The sequence below is a fragment of the Tachyglossus aculeatus genome, chromosome 3 (genome assembly GCF_015852505.1).
Source record: "Tachyglossus aculeatus isolate mTacAcu1 chromosome 3, mTacAcu1.pri, whole genome shotgun sequence".
Classification (NCBI taxonomy): domain Eukaryota; kingdom Metazoa; phylum Chordata; class Mammalia; order Monotremata; family Tachyglossidae; genus Tachyglossus; species Tachyglossus aculeatus.
Window position 1 is genome coordinate 66,721,863 of NC_052068.1, and position 24,184 is coordinate 66,746,046.

Consider the following 24,184-nt stretch of genomic DNA (forward strand, 5'->3'; position numbering starts at 1 on the left):
TAAGACATCAGAGAGCAGGGGGGAGTGAGCAATTATGAAGTCCGGAGGGCCTGGGGAAGGAACGTGCATCCCTCCTCCCAAGTGCTCGTGAGATAACGGGCGTGAGGGGAGACGGGAGCTGGGTTTAAACTGCAAATACGCCCACAGGAACTCTTATTTCCAAGTCAGTTTCTGAGTTTATTGACAAATCCAGCCTGTGGATGCTGCCCAAGGAACAGCAACTCGGAAAACAGCAGCAGGCGGGAGTCAAGTAGGATCTCCAACTGCTTTTCCACAAATGGGTTGGTAGGCCAGATTTCTCCTCCCATCAAAAGTAGATTTTGTTTCCTCAAACTGAAATACGTTTACTGTTCCGTGGCCTGTTAAAAGTGAGAATTCTTTCCTGGCTTAATTCCTAGAATTGAGTTGTGGCCATTAAACAGCACCGGTAATTTAAGGTTCCGTTTAGACTGTGAGTCCCCTGATTATCTTGTATGAAAGAGCATGGGCTTTGGAGTCAGAGGTCATGGGTTCGAATCCCAGCTCCGCCGCATGTCTGCTGTGCGACCTTGGGCAAGTCACTTCACTTCTCTGTGCCTCAGTTACCTCCTCTATAAAATGGGGATGAAGACTGTGAGCCCCACGTGGGACAACCTGATCACCTTGTATCCCCCGCCAGCGCTTAGAACAGTGCTTTGCACATAGTAAGCGCTTAACAAATGCCATTATTATTAATATTATTACCCCAGTGCTTAGTATATAGTAAACATTTAACAAGAATCATGATAACACAGAAACAGAATAATACACAAAATAGTTGAGAGCAGCAAGGCCTATTGGAAAGAGCATGAGTTCTAATCCAGGTCTGCCACTTGGCTGCCGTGTGACCTTGGGCAAGTCATTTAATGGCTCCGTGCCTTTTACTGCATCTGTATAATGGCGATTAAGACTGTGTCCCCCATGTGGGACATGGACTATGCCCAACCTAATTATCTTGTATCTACCCCAGTGCTTAGTACAGTGCCTGGCACATAGTAAGCGCTTAACAGATACCACCCCCTCTCCCCCCAAAATACCATCAGGAATTGGATGAGGCCAGGCACGCCTACCTTGATTCTAAATAAGGACTTGGAAAACCAGTTACGCATTTACAGGTTGGAACCCAATGTAATTTTAGAAGAAAATTTTAAAAAAAAACAACCACCTCTCCCTGGTTTTCTATTTTTGATTAGTGAGCCTGGCAGTAGGTCTGAAGTAGTTGGCCAATACTAACTGATTCAGCAGCCTTTAAAAGATATGACCACGGTCTCGCTTCCCCATGTGATTTGGTTTTGTTTGTACAGGGAACTCAATTAGCAGCGTGGCTCAGTGGAACGAGCCCAGGCTTTGGAGTCAGAGGTCATGGGTTCAAATCCCGACTCCGCCAATTGTCACCTCTGTGACTTTGGGCAGGTCACTTCACTTCTCCGTGCCTCAGTTCCCGCATCTGTAAAATGGGGATGAAGACTGTGAGCCCCCCCCGTGGGACAACCTGATCACCTTGTAACCTCCCTTGCGCTTAGAACAGTGCTTTGCACATAGTAAGCGCTTAAGAAATGCCATTATTATTATTATTAATGATCAGTGTTACCTCAAGTTCAAATATTGCACAGTCTTCACTAATGTATCATTTGGTACTTATTTCAGGCTCTGCAATTACAGTCAACATTGGGGTCTGTCATTTTCCTTTCCGTAGGTCTTCAATCACATAGTTCCGTGAGATCTCACAACCAGGATGGATCAATCACTCGAACCCGGCAGGGCCTCTAGGATTAACGGGAAGAATCTGTTGTCATCTTGGATTAAGCAGATTAATTCCTCAGGAACGTGCTGGGTCATCACGGTGGTGCTGAACTTGTTTACAAGACTGAAACGATCTTTATAAAGTTACTTTTCTACAACTTACCGCGAAGAACACACAGTATCTGCCAAAGACTCTCTAAGCCCCTCCAGTTGTCTTCCTCCAGACTTTAACGTGCTCTATTGGACAATAAAGCTTAACCACTTTTGACCCAGAGAAGCAATATCCGTTATCTCAAAATCACTGCTCACTTTCGCCTTTAAACAAAATTATCAGTTACCTCAGTATTTCCATTATTGCGAGAGATGAACTAAAAGCAGCAATGATTTTTCTTTGTCGCCTAAAAGCTATCAGCCTCTAGGGAACCGTTAAATACATCAAAGCTTCTGGGAAGTAACTGGATTTTAATTAGCAATATCTAGCGTATCATTCCCAGACCTCTCTCTTCAGGAAATATTCATCCTTAAAACAGAGGAGAGCAAAAGCATTGGTATCGAGTAACCAGTCTCATTTAAAAGCAATGCTCTTCTAGTTCTATTTCTTCTAAATAAAAAGGGTTCTATTTTATATATAAAATATCCTTTCATCAGCTAGGCTCTGTAAAACGAGGCTCTCATTTTGCCAGGTTTTCCTTGAAGCATTGAGCGCTTAAAGGATCAGTTATTTTCTTGTGGAAAAACTACATCAGCCCCTCTAGCTGTAGGGGCTGAACCTGTAACTTAAAATTGTAAAGTTATAAGTGATTTGAGTGGGAGTTTTTTTCCTACTACCCAGAAGGGTTTTTAATGGCATTGATGAACATAAATGGAGTTGCAGTGGTCACAAATGTAGCTTACCAAGAACTGTTTAATTTATAATGCAATTTAATTTGCTATAAAGTTTGACGCCTTTATTAGTTTCAGGTCTCATTGTCATCACGCAAGTGGACGTCGCGAGGGAAGGGGTATGTCATTTAAATTTTCTAATGCTACCCTGTCAAATGAAAAAGTGGCACAGTGGACCACGGGGAATTGAGTTTGCTTGACTTTTAAAATAAATTCACTTGGAGAAATTTTTCCTCCATGACAGTTCGGATGATCAGAAGAGTCAGCTGATGAAAAGCTCCTGAATGTGACTTTCCTCCCACCCCCAGGATCTTAACCCACGTAAGATATATGCAATCGGGTTTAGGTCATAAATTAAGGCCTTGAAAAGAAGGTTTTGTACTGTAGTCGGACCATCAGAATTTAATATATGACAGGGAGTAACACTATGCAGGGAACCTAGGGCATTGCAACAGACAGGACTTGTCTTCAAAAAGCTAGTAGTGAAGTGCTACACCAGAGGTTGAATGTAACAGGGTCATGTAGATGATAGGTTTTTGCTCTCATTTCTGTAAGCTGATGAAATGATTTAATAAGATTTGCTTTTCCTTAAAACTTTTTAGGATCTGACTCAATTTGATACTTTCGGTTCCTAGGGTTACAGTTTCACCTCCTAATTAATGCCTGCATAATGTCCCTGCCCCTCATCAACATTTCTTAGCCTGAGAATGTCTCCCCACATCCCTATTCGCATTGAGATGCTTTAAATTAAGGATCAGCAGAGACGCCCCTCATGCAAATTGAATTACTTTAATCAGTATTAGATAAATGTATCTTACAAAATGTGAAGGTCAACACCTATCTCTAAAAGGGCAGGCTCCAAAAACCACGCTCAAGAACAGGGGGCACCCACTGACAGGGAATAAAAAAGGCCAAGGAAGCATCAGAAAAACAAAAACTCTTCATTAGCTGAGTTACGCAGCTGAGTTGGTATCTTTTGGCTGTCTATGTCTACTTTCCACATTAAGTGCCCGTAGCTGGCCTCCCGCCCCGAAACGTTGCAATCTGAGTTGTATGTTAAATGACAACGAAAAAGGCAACCAGGCCATCCTTTAGGAGGCAGTTACGTAGTTTCTGAAGAACTGTCGTTCCCTAACGCCATCTTAGCACATCTGAACCCTCTGCCAAAAATACTCGGAACTGAAGTCACCCCCTCACTCAATGAAAAGACTCAAGCAGTCCACACAGACCCACAGAAGTGCAGAGAAGAGCAAGTATCTGGGTAATCAAGTCAGCCTGGCAGAGTGGAGCAAGTATCCGGATAATCAGTCAGCCTGGATAAAAATCAGGTCAGAAAGTCTCAAGCAGATGCTGTCCAAATCTGGGTTTACAACGGCCTTTAATTTCCGCTATAGCCATTCAGGCCCGACCAAAGCAGCCACTGGGTTTCGTTATTTCTTTCCGGTCTTGGAGGTTGTCTTCTTCCCTCCTTTTTTAGAAGAGCTGCAGTATTTTGCTTCCATGTGAGCCAGCAGATCATCCATCTCTCTCTTCCGATCGGTCTGTCTGCTCTGTTGGAGGGGGATCAGATGCGAAATGAACGCGTAAGAACGAAACTAAGAACCGGCGATGACCGCATAACTCCTTCCCAGCCCCCCCTGAGCTTACCTGAATCAATGCTTTCAGGTCATCTACCTCGCCGCCGAGCCCCAACTCCGCTCTGCATTTTTCCGCCTCTTTAGCCTCCGCCTGAGCCTGAAAACACAAACGCCCGTGAAACTTGTGACCGGCAGGGATGGTTTTCCGGCCTAGTCCTCATCCTCAAAATTGGATGGGCGGGGGGAGACTGGTGAAGAGGACTGGGGCTAGCCGTTGCCACGGATCAAAACGCTAGCTCACAGGGCAACAACCCACTTCCCCTCCCTGTGTCCCCGGCTGCCTTGCCTCCTCCCCTCTACTTGGGTACTGGTAGATACCCAGTTCCAAAATGAGCGACAGGGAGGGCAAAATGGCACCCTTGAAGCCATCGCTCCTACAAAGATCAGCCTACGATTTGGGTATTGGCTTTGGAGACGCCTAAAAAAGTGTTAAGTTAAGCAACGGGTCTCAAGGCTGGTTAAACGTTCCCTTTGGACCGCTCCCTCTCCTTTCTAAACCTATACTTCGACCGCTCCCTCTCCTTTCTAAATCTACACTTCTAGTCACACCCCCTACTCTAGATCGGAAGTCAAGAAAGATATTCTATTTGTTTTCCCTTAACTTAGGACCTAAATAAGTGATACGCTAGAAGTCCTTTCTTACGTCTGACGGATCCATCTTGGCCCATTTTATTTTGTTTTTATCTTCAGGAGTTAGAGAGCAACAGGCCTCCATTTGATAAACGTCCAATGCTTGAATTCACTCATCCATTCAATCGTATTTATGGAGCGCTTACTGTGTGCAGAGCACTGTACTAAGCGCTTGGGAAGTCCACCAAGCGGAGGAGCTGGGAGCAAAGGCCACAAGAGATGACAATTTTAAACAGAGCAAGCAGTACGCTCCGAGTTGGACTGCGTTACCCTGGTTAAAACAATTGTGAAGGTACGATAAAAAGGCACAGATCCATTCAGCAGCCAACAGTACATATGCTTTTAGATTGTGAGCCCACTGTTGGGTAGGGACTGTCTCTATATGTTGCCAATTTGTACTTCCCAAGCGCTTAGTACAGTGCTCTGCACATAGTAAGCGCTCAATAAATACGACTGATGATGGTGATATGCTTGTACAATTAAAGCCAATTCTTCCCAAGTGCTAAAATTAAATGGCATTCTAAGAAAAATGAGTTTGGCGGGCGTTGTTTTCTCGGCCCTAAAAACGGCCTACCCTTCTTTTCCTTGCATGAGTCTTTTGCTTTGTCTCCTTGGTGAACGCCTTAAAAGGTGGGACTTCTCCCGAGTCAACAGCCTGTTGTATAATCTTCCTTATCCTGGGCTCATCTGTGTACTGAACACACAACACGGACTCCATGATTTGATCCATATCCCCTTTGAAGTCCAGGTAGGCTTGTTTAATGTCAGTCAGCTCTTCCTCAGATCCTTTGTATTTCTCTTCAAAGGCCTCAATGTCTTCTACGGTGATCTAAAGAAGAAAGCAAAAGCTCCAAGTTCATAAATTGGATGGTTTTAGAGGCGTCCGATCTTGCTAGCCTAAAAACTGATACTTTGAGAACTCTGCTCTCCCAGAATGACAAAATGGATAAATGGATAAATGAGAAAAGGGATAAATCCCTTCAGAGCCCTCAACTACCCGTTCGGGGCAGACGGGCGCTGTTGGAAGCTGCCCGGTCAGTAGAATCAGCGTGGCTCAGCGGAAAGGAGCCCGAGCTTTGGAGTCAGAGGTCGTGGGTTCAAATCCCGGCTCCGCCAACTGTCAGCTGTGTGACTTTGGGCGAGTCACTTCACTTCTCTGGGCCTCAGTTCCCTCCTCTGTAAAATGGGGATGAAGACTGTGAGCCCCCCGTGGGACAGCCTGATCACCTTGCAACCTCCCCAGCGCTTAGAACAGTGCTTTGCACATAGTAAGCGCTTAATAAACGTCATTATTATTATTAGAATGAAACACTGCGGCCGCTTCCAAAAAGTGGCCGACGGCGAAGTTGCAAAGGAGCCATTACACTGACTACATTTTTTTATGGTGAGGATTGGGTACTCATCATCAATCGTATTTATTGAGCGCTTACTATGTGCAGAGCACTGTACTAAGCGCTATCTACTCCTTAGATACGTGCTGGATCATGCCTTTTACCTTCAAGGTTACCTGTGGTATTTGTTGAGCGCTTACTATGTGCCAAGCTAAGTGTTGGGTAGAAACAATATAAGCAGGTCAGGCACAGTCCCTATCCAATACAGGACACACAGTTGAAGAGGGAGGGAGAAGACGTATTTTATCCCCACTTTACAACTCAGGCCCAGAAAAGTTGAATGACCTGCCCAAGGTCACGCCGCAGACAAGTGGCAGAGCCAGGGTAGAGCCCAGGTTGTCTGATACCCAGGCCCCTGCTCTTCAAGAACGACGCTCTGCTTATAGCAGGCACTCAATAAAAGCTCTTAATTCTCTCCCACCTCCCCCACATGTCTGCTGTGTGACCTTGGGCAAGTCACATCACTGGGCCTCAGTTCCCTCATCTGTAAAATGGGGATTAAGACTGTGAGCCCCACATGGGACCACCTCATCTCCTTGTGTTCCCCCCAGCGCATAGAACAGTAAGCGCTTAACAAATGCCAACATTATTATTATCATCTCTGGGCCTCAGTTCCCTCATCTGCAAAAGGGGGATTAAGACTGAGCCCCACATGGGACCACCTCATCTCCTTGTGTTCCCCCCAGCACATAGAACAGTAAGCGCTTAACAAATGCCAACATTATTATCATCATCTCTGGGCCTCAGTTCCCTCATCTGCAAAAGGGGGATTAAGACTGAGCCCCACATGGGACCACCTTATCTCCTTGTGTTCCCCCCAGCGCATAGAACAGTAAGCGCTTAACAAATACCAACATTATTATTATTAGTGTTATAATAATTATTATAATAATTATTATTCCCTACTGCTGCACCATCAACTACCAGTAGCGATATTTACGGAGTGAACGACTCTACGTGCACAGCGCTGAACTAGCCACCCGGGAAGGACATCGGTGATGTCCTCATTGAGCGCTCACTATGTGCCGAGCACTGTACCAGTGCTTGGGAGAGTACAGTGGAGTAGACAGAAGCACTCCCTGCCCAAAATGAGCTTACAGTCTAGAGGGGAGAGGCTGGAGGCAGGGAGACGGTCGCAACGGTCCATCCAAGAGGAGTCAGTCCTGATTACCTGTGATAAGGACTGCACAAATGGCCTACTGCTAGGCTGTAGGCTCCTGGAGGGCAGGGACCCCGTTTACCAACTCCGTTATATCCCCCAAGCACTTAGTACACAGTAAGTGCTCAGTGAATATCACTGATTGATTACAAGGACCACCTCACTGTTAATGTAGGCCTGCAATGGAGTCAGTCTCCTAGCTACAAAACTAAATTCGCCGTACCCCGGCCAGGCTGGGTGGGGCACACGAGGAGAACGAAGGACCGCGATTTACCCAAACACCTGCTGTAAGGAGGTGAAACAGAGCAAGGAGAGCCGCTGGAAACCCTTTAAGGACCCAGGAAACCAAAGGCTCGGAGAAGGCTGCGTCGCAGCTGAAAACTGGGAGTCCACTGCCAAGAACACACCAGCGCGGTGGACTGCTATCGGGAAGCGTGGCTCTTTTTCTGTAAAGATTTTGCAAAGACCGAGACGCGCACAGGGGAAAGAAAACAGTGCCGGGTACTGCAAACAGTAAACCTAACATCCCCTCAAGGGACGGCTTTTTTGTGTGCACAACGTGGCTGGGACCGTGGGTTGTGTCCTTCTCCCCACCCACACACATCCACACACCAATAACCAGTGCTTAGTACAGTGCCCGGCATGTAGTAAGCACTTCAATACCATTCAATATCATAATACAATACTTTTAGACTGTGAGCCCACCGTTGGGTAGGGACTGTCTCTATATGTTGCCGATTTGTACTTCCCAAGCGCTTAGTCCAGTGCTCTGCACATAGGAAGCGCTCAATGAATACGATTGATGATGATGATGATGATAAAAAAAACACCCACCATAATGCTGAGCTTCTTTTGGCGGTGTAGAGAACGGAGCAAGTAGGGTAATTGTGTATATGAGAGTCGTAATCTTTGTAAACTGGAAATATGGCATCGTGACGACTACGGATAGTTGGGCAGTAGGGGAAGTCTTTAGGGAGGGTGGAGGACCAAGTTGCTCACACTTCAATTACCTGCCTTCCTATGTTGCCAGTTTGTACTATATGTTGCCAACTTGTACCTCCCAAGCGCTTACTACAGTGCTCTGCACATAGTAAGCGCTCAATAAATACGATTGATGATGATGTGAGGGTAGAGGTAACGTGCAATTCTGGCTATCCCACAGCAAAGCCGTTGTTCCTGAGACCAGGCCCTCCCGTATCCGATCAGCTTCGTGCCAGGCTCCGAAAGCAAGGCTAAGCCCCGGCCCCCTTTGACCGCTCTCACCTTCTTAAAGAGCAGCCTCCAGTACGCAGCCCAGTCGCGGTCCTGGCTCAGCACCCCCGACTCTTCATCCACCGTGCCCTGCTCGTCGTACACGGCTCGCTGCTCCTTGTCGCTGAGGACGGCGTACACTTGGCCCAGGAGCTGGGGAGGGGAAAGCACAGGCCGCCCGCCCGCTCGCTCGTGCGACCACTCCAGGCATCTCCTCCCCGGCAACCTTCCCGGACCCATTCCGGGAGCTGGGGGGGCCGAGCTCCTGCGGGCCCTGGGGAAAGCTGGGTTGACTCCGGCTGAGATTTTTGTTGATCGTATCCCGCCTGTATTCCTGTATTAGCCTCCTTGCTGACCTCTCTGCCTCCTGTCTCTCCCTAACCCAGTCCGTACTTCACTCTGCCACCCGGATCGTTTTTCTACAAAACTGTCCAGTCCAAGTTTCGCCCTCAAGAACCTCCAGTGGCTGCCCATCACCCTCCATATCAAACAGAAACCCTTACCGTCGGCATTTAAGCACTCAACCACCTTGCCCCTCCTACCTCACCTCCCTGATTTCCTATTACAACCCCTTGCTCCTGAAATGCCAACCTACTCACTTTGCCTCGATCTCCTCTATCTCTCCACCGACCGCTCACCCGTGTCCTACCTCTGGCCTGGAAATCCCTCCCCATCTTCAAATCCTCAGTGAAGGCACATCTTCTCCCCCTCGTCCCCCTCTCATCCCCCCCATCTTACCTCCTTCCCTTCCCCACAGCACCTGTATATATGTTTGTACATATTTATTACTCTATTTATTTTACTTGTACATATCTATTTATTTTATTTTGTTAGTATGTTTGGTTTTGTTGTCTGTCTCCCCCTTCTAGACTGTGAGCCCACTGTTGGGTAGGGACTGTCTCTCTAGGTTGCCAACTTGTACTTCCCAAGCGCTTAGTACAGTGCTCTGCACACAGTAAGCGCTCAATAAATACGACTGACTGACTGACTGATTATTATTGTTCTCGGTGCCTCAGTTCCCTCATCTGTAAAATGGGGGTGAAGACTTTGAGTCCCCCGTGGGACAACCTGATCACCTTGTAACCTCCCCAGCGCTCATTATCACTGTTATTCTCTGGGCCTCAGTTCCCTCATCTGTAAAATGGGGATGAAGACTGTGAGTCCCCCGTGGGACAACCTGATCACCTTGTAATCTCCCCAGCGCTCATTATTATTATTATTCTCTGTGCCTCAGTTCCCTCCTCTGTAAAATGGGGCTGAAGACTGTGAGCCCCCCGTGGGACAACCCGATCCCCTTGAAACCTCCCCTGCGCTTAGAACAGTGCTTTGCCCATAGTAAGCGCTTAACAAATGCCATCATTATTATTATTATTCTCTGGGCCTCAGTGACATCATCTGTAAAATGGGAAGACTGTGAGCCCCCCGTGGGACAACCTGATCCCCTTGTAACCTCCCCAGCGTTTACAACAGTGCTTTGCACATGGTAAGCACTTAATAAATGCTATTATTATTATTATTCTTATTCTCTGGGCCTCAGTTCCCTCATCTGTAAAATGGGGGTGAAGACTGTGAGCCCGCCGTGGGACAGCCTGATCCCCTCGTAACCTCCCCAGTGCTTAGAACAGTGCTTTGCACACAGTAAGCGCTTAATAAATGCTATCATTATTATTCTCTGTGCCTCAGTTCCCTCACCTGTAAAATGGGAATGAAGACTGTGAGCCCCCCGTGGGACAACCTGATCCCCTTGTAACCTCCCCAGCGCTTAGAACAGTGCACATAGTAAGTGCTTAATTCTATCATTATTATTATTATTCTTATTCTCTGGGCCTCAGTGACCTCATCTGTAAATGGGGATGAAGGCTGTGAGCCCCCCGTGGGCCAACCTGATCCCCTTGTAACCTCCCCAGTGCTTAGAACAGTGCACATAGTAAGCGCTGAATAAATTCTATAATAATAATAATAATAATGGCACTTATTAAGCGCTTACTATGTGCACTATTATCATTATTATTATTCTCTGGGCCTCAGTTCCCTCACCTGTAAAATGGGAGTGAAGACTGTGAGCCCCCCGTGGGACAACCTGATCCCCTCGTAACCTCCCCAGCGCTTAAAACAGTGCTTTGCACATAGTAAGCGCTTAACAAATGCCATCATTATTATTATTATAATTATTCTCTGGGCCTCAGTTACCTCATCTGTAAAACGGGGGTGAAGACTGTGAGCCCCCCGCGGGACAACCTGATCCCCTTGTACCCTCCCCAGCGCTTAGAACAGTGCTTTGCACATAGTAAGCGCTTAATAAATGCCGTTATTGTTATTATTATTAATAATCAATACGACTGACTGGATGAACGACTACGAGAAGTTGGGCCCGGTGGGCGTGAGGGGCCGGCGGCGGCGGCGGCGGCCTGTAGGTGGCGCTGTGCGCGCCCCCGGCGGTCCCCCCCTTGGGGAGTCGCGCGGGCGGTCGGGGGCGCGCACGCACGCACGCACGGCCCGGGACTCACCTGGAAACGTCGGGTGGCGTCCGTCTGGCGGTCGGCGCCTGCGCGGTCGGGGTGCAGGCGCAGGGCCAGCTTGCGGTAGCCGCGCCTCAGCTCGGCGTCCGAGGCCTCCCGCCGCACGCCCAGCACGCCGTACAGGTCCGACGTGCCGAACTCGGACTCGCACCGCCCCAGCAGGCCCATGGCCGGACGGGAGGGACGGAGGGAGGGAGGGCGGGCGGACGGACGCGCGGGCGGCCGGCTGAGGGGATCCCTCCCTCTTCGCTCCGCCGCTCTCTTTCTCCCGCGCGCGCGCGCCTCCCAACCGCCGCGCTTTACGGCAGCCGCGGAGCGACCTTTTCGACAACCCTAAAATCGGAAGCTTTACGGCAGCCCGCCCGCCCCATTCATTCATCCATCCACCCAATGAGGAGCCGTAAAATCGAAAGCTTTACGGCAGCCCTAACAACAGGCCCACCCGCCCCGTTCCTTCATTCATCCACCCACTGAGAAGCCGTAAAATCGAAAGCTTTACGGCAGCCCTAACCAGAGGCCCACCCGCCCCATTCATTCATTCATCCATTCATTCAATGAGAAGCCGTAAAATCGAAAGCTTTACGGCAGCCCTAACAAGAGGCCCGCCCGCCCCATTCCTTCATTCATCCACCCAACGAGAAGCCGTAAAATCGAAAGCTTTACGGCAGCCCTAACAAGAGGCCCGCCCGCCCCATTCATTCATCCACCCAATGAGAAGCCGTAAAATCGAAAGCTTTACGGCAGCCCTAACAAGAGGCCCACCCGCCCCATTCATTCATTCATCCATTCATTCAATGAGAAGCCGTAAAATCGAAAGCTTTACAGCAGCCCTAGCAAGAGGCCCACCCGCCCCATTCATTTATTCATACCCCCCCTCCATCCCCCCCATCTTACCTCCTTCCCTTCCCCACAGCACCTGTATATATGTTTGTACATATTTATTACTCTATTTATTTATTTTACTTATACATACCTATTCTACTTATTTTGTTAGGATGTTTGGTTTTGTTCTCTGTCTCCCCCTTTTAGACTGTGAGCCCACTGTTGGGTAGGGACTGTCTCTATATGTTGCCAACTTGTACTTCCCAAGCGCTTAGTCCAGTGCTCTGCACACAGTAAGCAATCAATAAATACGATTGATGATGATTCATTCATTCAAATGAGAAGCCGTAAAATCGAAAGCTTTACGGCAGCCCTGAGGCCCACCCGCCCCATTCATTCATTCATTCATTCATTCATTCATTCAAATGAGAAGCCGTAAAATCGAAAGCTTTACGGCAGCCCTAACAAGAGGCCCACCCGCCCCATTCATTCATTCATCCATTCGTCCACTCATTCAACGACAGCCTTAACAAGAAGCCAACTTAGGTTGCCAACTTGTACTTCCCAAGCTCTTAGTACAGTGCTCTGCACACAGTAAGCGCTCAATAAATGCGATTGAACGAATGAATGAAGAAGCCGGGGCGAGGCCGACCTGCCTTATTCATTCACTCACTCAATCATTCATTCAATCATTCACTCAATCATTCATTCATTCGTTCTTGAAGCTGTAAAATCGAAAGCTTTACGGCAGCCCTAATAGGACGCCCACTCGCCCCATTCATTCATTCCCCCTCTCCATCCCCCCATCTTATCTCCTTCCCTTCCCCACAGCACCTGTATATATGTTTGTACATATTTATTACTCTATTTATTTTACTTGTACATATCTATTCTATTTATTTTATTTTGTTAGTAGGTTTGGTTTTGTTCTCTGTCTCCCCCTTCTAGACTGTGAGCCTGCTGTTGGGTAGGGACTGTCTCTATGTGTTGCCAACTTGTACTTCCCAAGCGCTTAGTACAGTGCTCTGCACACAGTAAGCAATCAATAAATACGATTGATGATGATTCATTCATTCAAATAAGAAGCCGTAAAATCGAAAGCTTTACGGCAGCCCTAAGAAGAGGCCCACCCGCCCCATTCATTCATTCATTCATTCATTCATTCATTCATTCATTCAAATGAGAAGCCGTAAAATCGAAAGCTTTACGGCAGCCCTAACAAGAGGCCCACCCGCCCCATTTGTTCATTCATCCATTCGTCCATTCATTCAACGAGAAGCCGTAAAATCGAAAGTTTTACGGCAGCCTTAACAAGAAGCCAACTTAGGTTGCCAACTTGTACTTCCCAAGCGCTTAGTCCAGTGCTCTGCACACAGTAAGCGCTCAATAAATACGACTGAACGAATGAATGAAGAAGCCGGGGCGAGGCCGACCCGCCTTATTCATTCACTCACTCAATCATTCATTCAATCATTCACTCAATCATTCATTCATTCGTTCTTGAAGCCGTAAAATCGAAAGCTTTACGGCAGCCTTAGCAAGAAGCCGGGGCGAGACTGACCCGCCTCATTTATTCACTCACTCATTCATTCATTGAGAAGCCGTAAAATCGGAAGCTTTACGGCAGCCTTAAGAAGCTGGGGTGAGGCCGACCCCCTTCATTCATTCATTCATTCATTCATTCATTCACTCCAAGAGAAGCCGTAAAATCAAAAGCTTTACGGTAGCCTTAAAGAGCCCGGGCTTTGGAGTCAGAGGTCATGGGTTCAAATCCCGCTCCTCCACTTGTCAGCTGTGTGACTTTGGGCCAGTCACTTCACTTCTCCGGGCCTCAGTTCCCTCATCTGTAAAATGGGGATGAAGACTGTGAGCCCCACGTGGGACAACCTGATCCCCTTGTAACCCCTCCAGGGTTAGAACAGTGCTCAGCACATAGTAAGCGCTTAATAAATGCCATTATTATTATTTTTATTAAGCCGGTGGAGGCCGACCCGCCTCATTCATTCATTCAACGAGAATCCATAAAATCATTCATTCAATCGTATTTATTGAGCACTTACTGTGTGCAGAGCACTGTACTAAGCGCTTGGGAAGTACATCAGAAGCTTTATGGCAGCCTTAAGCCGGGGCAAGGTATACCCGCCTCATTCATTCATTCATTCATTCATTCATTCAACGAGAAGCCATAAAATCGGAAGCTTTACGGCAGCCTTAACAAGAAGCCGGGGGAGGCTGACCCGCCTCATTCATTCATTCATTCATTCATTCATTCATTCTTTCATTCATTCAATGAGAAGCAGCATGGCTGAGTAGAAAGACCCCTCGTCCCCCTCTCCATCCCCCCCATCTTACCTCCTTCCCTTCCCCACAGCACCTGTACATATGGTTGTACATATTTATTACTCTATTTATTTATTTATTTACTTTACTTGTACATATCTATCCTATTTATTTTATTTTGTTGGTATGTTTGGTTTTGTTCTCCGTCTCCCCCTTTTAGACTGTGAGCCCACTGTTGGGTAGGGACCGTCTCTATGTGTTGCCAACTTGTACTTCCCAAGCACCTAGTACAGTGCTCTGCACATAGTAAGCGCTCAATAAATACGATTGATGATGATGATGATGATGATGGTGGTCTACTAACTCCATTCATTCAATCGTATTTACTGAGTGCTTACTATGTGGAGAGCACTGTGCTAAGCGCTTGGGAAGTACAAGTTGGCAACGTATAGAGACGGTCCCTACCCAACAACGGGCTCACAGTACTGTGCTCTCCCGAGTGCTCAGTGCGGTGCTCAGCACACAACAGATGCTCAATAAATACCATTGATTGATTGATTCTCTGAGTTCCAGAAAAAAAAGGCTAGAGAGAGCATCCCTTGCCTCTTCCATCCAGCTTCTGAGAGGGTTCGGCTCAGCGACAGTAGTTTCAGCTCAGTGACTCAACGCTCCCCCCTCTCTCCCTGTGACCCTAAAACCCCTCAACTCCACCCGGAGGATACCCAAGGACTGGGCCACTCTGTGGAAATTTTGCTCTCTCCTTGCGACTGGCGTTCAGCTGGCTTTTAAGAGTAAAACTACAGAGGTGGTTCAGCTCCTCCACGAATCGACTGCCCCCGTCCATCTTCTTGGCTTCATTTCCCCTCCCTCTGCCCATCCGCCAAGGTAGCTCTCTTCCTCCCTTCAAGGCCCTGCTGAGAGCTCACCTCCTCCAGGAGGCCTTCCCAGACTGAGCCCCTTCCTTCCTCTCCCCCTCGTCCCCCTCTCCATCCCCCCCATCTAACCTCCTTCCCTTCCCCACAGCACCTGTATATATGTATATATGTTTGTACATATTTTTTTACTCTATTTATTTTATTTGTACATATCTATTCTATTTATTTTATTTTGTTAGTATGTTTGGTTTTGTTCTCTGTCTCCCCCTTTTAGACTGTGAGCCCACTGTTGGGTAGGGACTGTATATGTTGCCAATTTGTACTTCCCAAGTGCTTAGTACAGTGCTCTGCACAGAGTAAGCGCTCAATAAATACGATTGATGATGATGATGATGATGATGATTTCCCTCCTGGGCTCCTGCCCCATTTCCCCTCAGACCAAAGTGCCTGTGGAGTGGAGTGAGGGAGAAACGTGAGGCTGCTTTGCAAGGCGTCGGAAAGAGAAGCGCTATGGCCTAGGGGGCAGAAAAACCTGGGGTCTAATCCCATCTCTGCCACTTGCTCCTTGGGCAAGTCTTTTCAATTCACTGCACCTCAGTTGCCTCCTCTTTAAAATGGGGATAAAGCCTATGAGCCCCCTGTGGGACAGGGATGGCGTCCAACCCGATTTGTTTGTTATCCACCCCAGCGCTTTGTAATAATAATAATGACGGTATTTGTTAAGCGCTTATTATGTGCCACGCAATGTTCTAAGCGCTGGGGTTATCAGGTTGTCCCACGTGGGGCTCACAGTCTTAATCCCCATTTTACAGATAAGGCAACTGAGGCCAAGAGAAGTTAAGTGGCTTGCCCAAAGTCACACAGCTGACAAGCGGCAGTGGTGGGATTAGAACCCATCACCTTTGACTCCCAAGCCCGGGCTCTTTTCATGTTTCATGAAGCCACACTGCTTCTCTCCAGTGCCTGGCACAGAGTAAGTGCTTAATAGATACCACCATCGAAGTCAGCTCGTGGCTGAGGCAAAATGGGATTCCCGGAAAGATAACCAGAAACTGCTCGGTTGGCAGTGCCAGTTGCTTGGGTCTGTATCATCATCATCATCAATCGTATTTATTGAGCGCTTACTATGTGCAGAGCACTGTACTAAGCGCTTGGAAAGTACAAATTGGCAACATATAGAGACAGTCCCTACCCAACAGTGGGCTCACAGTCTAAAAGGGGTATCTGTCTCTGTGCTTTCATTTTAGAGACGGGGTATTGATTTCCATTTACTTGCTAAAAGAGCTGCAGAGAAAGGACAGCCTTGCCTTTTCCAGTCATCTTGCCGCTGCTCTACCCCCCTCCCCACCCCACAGCACTTATGTATATATGTACTTATTTATTATTCTATTTATTTATGAGTATATAGCTATAATTCTATTTATATTGCTGCTATTGATGCCCATCTACCTGTTTTGTTTCGTTGTCTGTCTCCCCCCCTTCTAGACTGTGAGCCTGTTGTTGGGTCGGGATTGTCTCTATTTGTTGCTGAATTGTACTTTCCAAGTGCTTAGTAATAATAATAATGGTAGCATTTGTTAAGCGCTTACTATGTGCAAGGCACCGTTCTAAGAACTTGGGGGAGATACAAGGAGATCAGGTTGTTCCACGTGGGGCTCCCAGTCTTAATCCCCATTTTACAGATGAGGTAACTGAGGCTCAGAGAAATTAAGTGACTTGCCCAAGGTCACACAGCGGACATGTGTTGGAGGGGGATTAGAACCCATGACCTCTGACTCCCAAACCCGGGCTCTTTCCACTGAGCCTGGCTGCTTCTCCTCAATACGGTGTTCTGTGCACAGTAAGCGCTCAATAAATATGATTGAATGAATGCTGAGTTTTAACCGGGCGTTGCTGAAGAAGATGGGGCAATTTTCCAGAGGGCTACCTGCCAGCATTCAGCACTGGCCCTTTAAGTGGTCCGGGCTTGAGTAAATGGGAAGTGTTACAGACCTCACTGTCTCATACACTATCCCCCTTTCCCCTGTCCGAATCAGTCTTTGGTCCAGAGTTCAATGCCGAGCCACGTCTGGGCCCCGGGAAACTTCTAAGTTGACTGACGTGCAAGAAAATCACAAACCTTTTCCTAGAAGCCAGAAAAAAACATTTCATCAGAAGAAAAGACTGCAACTTTCCCGTGTTAAATACACCCTGAAGTTCTAGAGGAGGAGGAACACTGTGGCCTCTTCAAATGGTACCCGCGGTGTGGGATGATTTAATTCAGGAAGAGGTAAGCCTTTCTTGCTGCAAAAGTGGGTTTTCCCTGCAACCCTGCTTCCTTGAACTTTATTTTTTTTAAACCAGTTTTAATGGTACTATCCTTCCTAGCCTGGTGCATCCATTTACAAAGATGGGAAGGCATCTTTTCCTATGCACTGCACATTTCAGTAGCTGATGATCGAAATTATCAATCAAAATAGTGTTGATCTGAGGGTGGGTGGACAGTAAAGCACATAGGTCACTTTGCAGAAAATATGTATGATCTTAGAACTGCACTTTGCCAACCCAGGATACTTTTGTATTTTATTCTTCCCAGGAACTAAGAAGCTGGAGGATTGTATTCTCCCAAACAGTACAGTGCTCAGCTCTTAATAAATACAATTGATTGATTGAAAAGGGACTTTTTAAATCATCAGGATACCGATCCCTTCCAGGCCCTGCCTCCCCTCCCTCTCTTCAGGCTGCCGTGATTAATTTATACTGTGAAAATGTGTGAACCAACTTTGCAAATCACCAGCTGCTCAATAAGTCTGCTAGCTAAATAACAACCACGATAGTTCCAGAACCATTTATTCAAGAGACTCGAGAACTTTTCATGAATAAGTCCACTGATCCGACTTGGGAGCTGACATCATTTCTACCTTATTTCACCCGACCCAAGCTAACCGATTAGGCGGCTGCGAATGAATTCTGTTCATTTATTTGCAGCATCAGGAACTCTCACCTTCCAGAGAAATCAACTTCCTCAAGTTGATTAGCTATAAGCCAGTTGTATTCGTCAGGCTTTGGAAGGCAGAAGAGAAATGTTTTTTTAGAAATATGGGGAAGGGCAAAGTGATGGTATTATGATTGTGTCCTTCAAAAGCTCTTTGGTGCACAAACGAAACCTCAGGTCTAGACTTACCTCCTTCTTTCTTACTAAAAAAAATTAATACAATATTCTATCCAGGTCTGCAAGCAGGTGTAGCAGAATACTTGAATCTTACCCTGCAAACCCCCGTTTTCTAGTCCAGTATCTGTTCCCGATCTAAATGCTCCTTTGACAATTAAGACAATTTTGCACCAAATGAATAGCTGATTGAATTAAAGAGAAAAAATTATTCCTGGCGCTGATACGCCTTTGATTTCACAGACTTCGATCCTCAGAGGGAACTAGGGAATACTGTTCATTAATCTGGACAGAAAGGAGTTAATGCCTCACTTTCTGGTTTTAATTTGAAAATTGTGGTTAGGAATTAAGGAAGGGCTAACACCACCTCTATTTGGAATACCTCTAAGGGGAGGTTTCCCCTAAGTATTGTAGTCACTCAGGTCCCCTGGAAAAACATCCTGTACCTTTCCATTCAGCTCACAGGGACTTCCCCCTTAAATAAAACTGAATTTTCCTTTTGTCTTTCTTCCAGAATCCAACAGTCCATCCCTCCTCATACAGCAGTAATAATAATAACTGCGGCGTTTGTTAAGCACTTCCTATGTGCCGCGCACTGTTCTAAGCGAAAAGGGTGGATACAAGCAGAGCAGGCTGGACACAGCCCCCGTCCCACATGGGGTTCACAGTCTCAATCTCCATTTTACAGCTGAGGTAACTGAAGCACAGAGAAGTTAAGTGACTTGCCCAACATCACACAGCACGCAAGTGGCAGAGCTGGGATTCAAACCCATGACCTTTTGGTTCCCAGGTACGGGCTCATGATGCTGTTTCTCTTACACAGAACATTTTGTTTTAAGACAGATTTTTTTTTTCTTTAGGAGCTGATAGCCCATCCTTGACATGACCCAAGTGACTGTCAGAATGCGGGGAATAGGCTGAAAGTCGGCTTTGCTAGCCATGGTCTGAGTTTCTGGAAATGGAGAAGGGAGGAACAGAGAGGCAAAAGGGCCTCTCTGTACCTCAGTTCCCTCATCTGTAAAATGGGGATTAAGATTGTTAGCTCCATGTGGGACATGGACAGTGTCCAGCCTGATTAGCTTGTCCCAACTCCAGTGCTTAGCAGAGTGTCTGGCACATAGTAAGTGTTAACAAACACCATTTTTTCAAAAATAAGGGGGTAAAAAGGTTCACAAGTGATAGAATAGCATGTAAACTCCTCCCAGGTAAACTCCTTGAGGACATGAGGCCTGAAGCTTCTACTTTCAGGTATGATGAATGTCAAAGTTATCTCTAGGGTAAATACTAAAAAGGATTATTTTTCTACATTGCAGGTCCTTTTTCCACTTGAATGATGAATAGCTTCTAGAGAGAGGGACCTTCTCCCGAAAGGAGTTGAAAATGTTTGTCTGTGAACCTTTATTTGTGAAGGTCCCTATATTTCTCACCTGGTTTCAGCTGAGATAACTGGACCTTTCCATATATTTCCATCACGTTCCTAGCTCAGATCCTTCCCATCCACTGATGCCAGCTGTTAATGAGAGAGGTGGCATAAGGAGTTGAAACTGTTGGCTTAGTTGGGGCTTTATTGCCCAGCTGGTAGTTGGCATCCTGGAGTGTTTGAGGCTGACTTTCATCATCATCATCATCATCAATCGTATTTATTGAGCGCTTACTATGTGCAGAGCACTGTACTAAGCGCTTGGGAAGTACAAATTGGCAACATATAGAGACAGTCCCTACCCAACAGTGGGCTCACAGTCTAAAAGGGGGAGACAGAGAACAAAACCAAACATACTAACGAAATAAAATAAATAGAATAGATATGTACAAATAAAATAAATAAATAAATAAATAGAGTAAAAAAATATGTACAAACATATATACATATATACACAGACTTTCCTGGAGTTCAAACCTGGATTGAAAACCAGTTCCGCTTATCCATCTCACAGGTCTAGTATTTCATTCATTCATTCATTCAATTGTATTTATTGAGCGCTTACTGTGTGCAGAGCACTGGACTAAGCGCTTGGGAAGTACAAGTTGGCAACATCTAGAGCCGGTCCCTACCCAACAGCGGGCTCACAGTCTAGAAGGGGGAGACAGATAACAAAACATATTAACAAAATAAAATAAATAGAATAACTACGTACAAGTAAAATAGAGTAATATGTACAAACGTATAGACATATATTTGTTACGACAGAGGCAGCTTTGTCACTAATGCTAACTTAGCATAGAACAAAACAGTGCATTCGGTACTAGCTAAGAAATAGTGAATCCCTTGCTTGCTCTGTGACCTTGGGCAAGTCTCTTCACTCCTCTGGGCCTCAGTTACCTCAGCTGTGAAATGGGGATTAAGGCTGGGAGCCCCCTTTGGGACAGGGACTGTGTCCAACCTGATTAGCTTGTATCTACCCCAACACTTAATACAGTGTCTGTAACATAGTAAGCAATTAACCAATTCTAGACTGTGAGCCCATTGTTGGGTAGGGACCGTCTCTATATGTTGCCAATTTGTACTTCCCAAGCGCTTAGTACAGTGCACACAGTAAGCGCTCAATAAATATGATTGAATGAATGAACCAATGGCATTAGAAAAAACACTTCGGACTCAGAATCTTTGTTCTTCAGCCTTCTTAGAAACATCCTTCACTGAAGGATATTAGAGCCAGGTGTTGAGGAGTGGATTCTCTCATTCTTCAGGAGTACTTGTACTTCCTAAGCACTTAGTACAGTGCTCTGCACACAGTAAGCGCTCAATAAATACGAGATTGATTGATTGATTGCCAACTTGTACTTCCCAAGCGCTTAGTACAGTGCTCTGCACACAGTAAGCCCTCAATAAATACGATTGATGGATTGATTGATTACAAGGTGATTCTGATGACTTGATGTTCTGTTTTGTTGTCCGTCTCCCCCTTCCAGCCTGTGAGCCCGTTGTTGGGCTTCCCTTCCCCACAGCACCTGTATATATGTTTGTACGGATTGATTACTCTATTTATTTTACTTGCACATATCTATTCTATTTATCTGATTTTGTTAATATGTTTGGTTTTGTTCTCTGTCTCCCCCTTTTAGACCGTGAGCCCACTGTTGGGTAGGGACTGTCTCTATATGTTGCCAACTTGGACTTCCCAAGCGCTTAGTACAGTGCTCTGCACACAGTAAGCGCTCAATAAATATGATTGATTGATTGATTGATTCAGGAGTACCAGACTTTACTTATCCTGTCAGGTCATTTACCCCTCTGGGCACCATTTTGAGGTGATTTTTTTTTTTTTATAAAGGAGAAAGTAGTCCAGATCTCTTGAGCTGCTTCTACTTGTGTTTCTGCGGTTTTGAAGAGCTGTGTTTCCTGACTTTAGGCATGAAGAAATGTCTTTCAATATTAGCCCGCTGCCCAGCGTGGCCCTAAATTGACTGCTGAGCACCAGGGGTTTAGGCACTCTTTTAGACTACCCTACCACTGTTGGGTAGGGACTGTCTCTGTATGTTGCCAACTTGGACTTCCCAAGCGCTTAGTACAGTGCTCTGCACACAGTAAGCGCTCAATAAATACGATTGATGATGATGAGGCCCAAATGTATTGGGAGTGGGGGTAGTGAGAAGAGCATGGGGCTGGGAATCAGAAGACCTGGGTTCTCATCCTAGCCCTGCTGCTGGAGAAGCAGCCTGGCTAAGTGAATAGAGCATGGTCCATGGAGTCAGAAGGACCTGGGTTCTAATCCCGGCACCACCGCATGTCTGCTGTATGACCTTGGGCAAGTCACTTAATTCTCTGAGCCCTGATTACCTCATCTATAAAAAATGGGGCTGAAGAATGTGAGCCCCATGTGGGACATGGTCTATTATGTCAACCTGATTAACTTGGATCTTCCCCAGTGATTAAAACAGTGTTTGGCACGTAGCACTTAATACGTACCATAATCAATTAATAATTATTATTGGCTTGCTGTGTGACTATGGAAAAGTCACTTACCCTCTCTCTGTGTTCTAGTCAGTGGTATTTCTTGAGTGCTTATTGTATGCAGAGCACTGGACTAAGCACTTGGGAGAATACAATACAGCACTAAACAGACACATTCCCTGCCCACAGTCGAGCTAGTTTTATCATGTAAAAGACAAGAAGACAGAGCATGAGCCTGGGAATAAGAGGTCCTGGGTTCTAATTCCAACTCTGCCAGTTTTCTGCGGTGCGATCTTGGGCAAGTCACTTTGCTTCTTTGCGCCTCAGTTTCCTCAACTGTGAAATGAGGATTCAATACCTGTTCTCCCCCCTACTTAAACTGGGAGCCCCATGTGGGACAGGGTCTGCGTCTAACCTGATTACCTTATATCTACCCCAATGCTTAGAATAGTGCTTGAAATCAATCAATCAATCAATCGTATTTATTGAGCGCTTACTGTGTGCACAGCACTGTACTAAGCGCTTGGGAAGTACAAGTTGAAACACAATAAGTGCCGAACAAATACCATAATAAATATGAGGGGACTATAATATCTGTCCTCCCTACTTCTTAGGTTCTGATCCCTGTGTAGGGCAGGGATGTGTTTGATCTGATTATTTTGTACTTATCCTGGTGCTTAGTACAGTTTTTTGCACACAGTAAGCACTCAAATACCACGACCGATCGCTCGGTACGTATCAAGTGCTTAGAAGATAGCATTATTAACAGGTATATATCAAAGATTCCTCTAACAGCTGCCTCTGCCCTTTTAACTTTGCTCAGAGCATTGCTAATTTTTTTTTTACAGTATTTGTTAAGCGCTTACTGTGCGCCAAGCACTGTACTAAGCACTGGGGTAGGTCCAAGTTAATCAGGTTGGACACAGTCCAAGACCCACGGGGGGGCTCACAGTCTTAATCCCCATTTTACAGATGAGGTAACTGAGGCCCCGAGAATTAAGTGAATTGTCCAAGGTCACCCAGCAGACAAGGGGAGGAGCCGGGATTAGAAGACGGGTCTTTCCGTCTCCCAGGCCCGTCTTCTATCCGCTATTCAAATCATCCCATTTAATCTGCAAGATTAAGAAGAGGTGGGGAATTGATCTTTTCAGCAGTGTTTGGGTCCTGGAAGCTTTGGGATGCAACGTCAGATCCCTGCTAGGAACTCTGGTTTCTAAAACCCCCATCCATTGCCATAAATATATATTCAGATGCATGAGAGAACCTGGGCTTTTAAAAGTCAGACATAAACTCCTCTAACACTTACTCTATTTATTTTACTTGTACATATCTATCCTATTTATTTTATTTTGTTAGTATGTTTGGTTTTGTTCTCTGTCTCCCCCTTTTAGACTGTGAGCCCACTGTTGGGTAGGGACTGTCTCTATATGTTGCCAATTTGTACTTCCCAAGCGCTTAGTACAGTGCTCTGCACATAGTAAGCGCTCAGTAAATACGATTGATGATGATGATGGACCTGACCTGTAACCTCAATCTCATCATCTCCTCACAGCTATTAAGAGGACTTTTTTTATACGGTGGATTGACTATTGACTTCCGTCTTGTACTTCCCAAGCGCTTAGTACAGTGCTCTGCACACAGTAAGCGCTCAATAAATATGATTGATTGATTGATTTCAGCTTTCTGAATCAGTGAGGTTGAGGCTTAGGTGACCAGATGTCCTAGTGCAATCAGTCAGTGCCGGCAGAGCACTGTAGGGAGAACAATAAAAGAGAGTTCATTCATTGAATCAATCAATCAATCAATTGTATTTATTGAGCGCTTACTGCGTGCAGAGCACTGTACTAAGCGCTTGGGAAGTACAAGTTGGCAACATATAGAGACAGTCCCTACCCAACAGTGGGCGAATCACATTTATTGAGTGCTTACTGTATTAC

The 24,184-nt window shown here is 46.2% G+C and overlaps 2 protein-coding genes across 5 annotated transcripts in view; one reads left to right on the forward strand and one right to left on the reverse strand.

Moving 5' to 3' along the window:
• The window catches only part of FAM149B1 (family with sequence similarity 149 member B1), a 43,977-nt gene extending 41,939 nt beyond the window's left edge, over positions 1 to 2,038 (forward strand). For all 4 annotated transcript variants that reach the window (XM_038744388.1, XM_038744390.1, XM_038744389.1 and 1 more), the window contains one exon: positions 1,715 to 2,038. In XM_038744388.1, the coding sequence (XP_038600316.1) occupies positions 1,715 to 1,788 (74 nt within the window). In that variant the 3' untranslated portion in view covers positions 1,789 to 2,038. The remainder of the gene's footprint in view (positions 1 to 1,714) is intronic.
• A 1,375-nt stretch (positions 2,039 to 3,413) lies between these two features.
• On the reverse strand, positions 3,414 to 11,398 carry DNAJC9 (DnaJ heat shock protein family (Hsp40) member C9). The gene is made up of 5 exons (XM_038744230.1): positions 11,219 to 11,398; positions 8,724 to 8,864; positions 5,485 to 5,739; positions 4,291 to 4,377; positions 3,414 to 4,193 (listed from the first exon to the last, which is right to left on the reverse strand). The coding sequence occupies exons 1-5, from the start codon at positions 11,396 to 11,398 to the stop codon at positions 4,074 to 4,076; spliced, it is 783 nt and encodes a 260-aa protein (XP_038600158.1). The 3' UTR covers positions 3,414 to 4,073.
• Between the last annotated feature and the right edge of the window lie 12,786 nt (positions 11,399 to 24,184).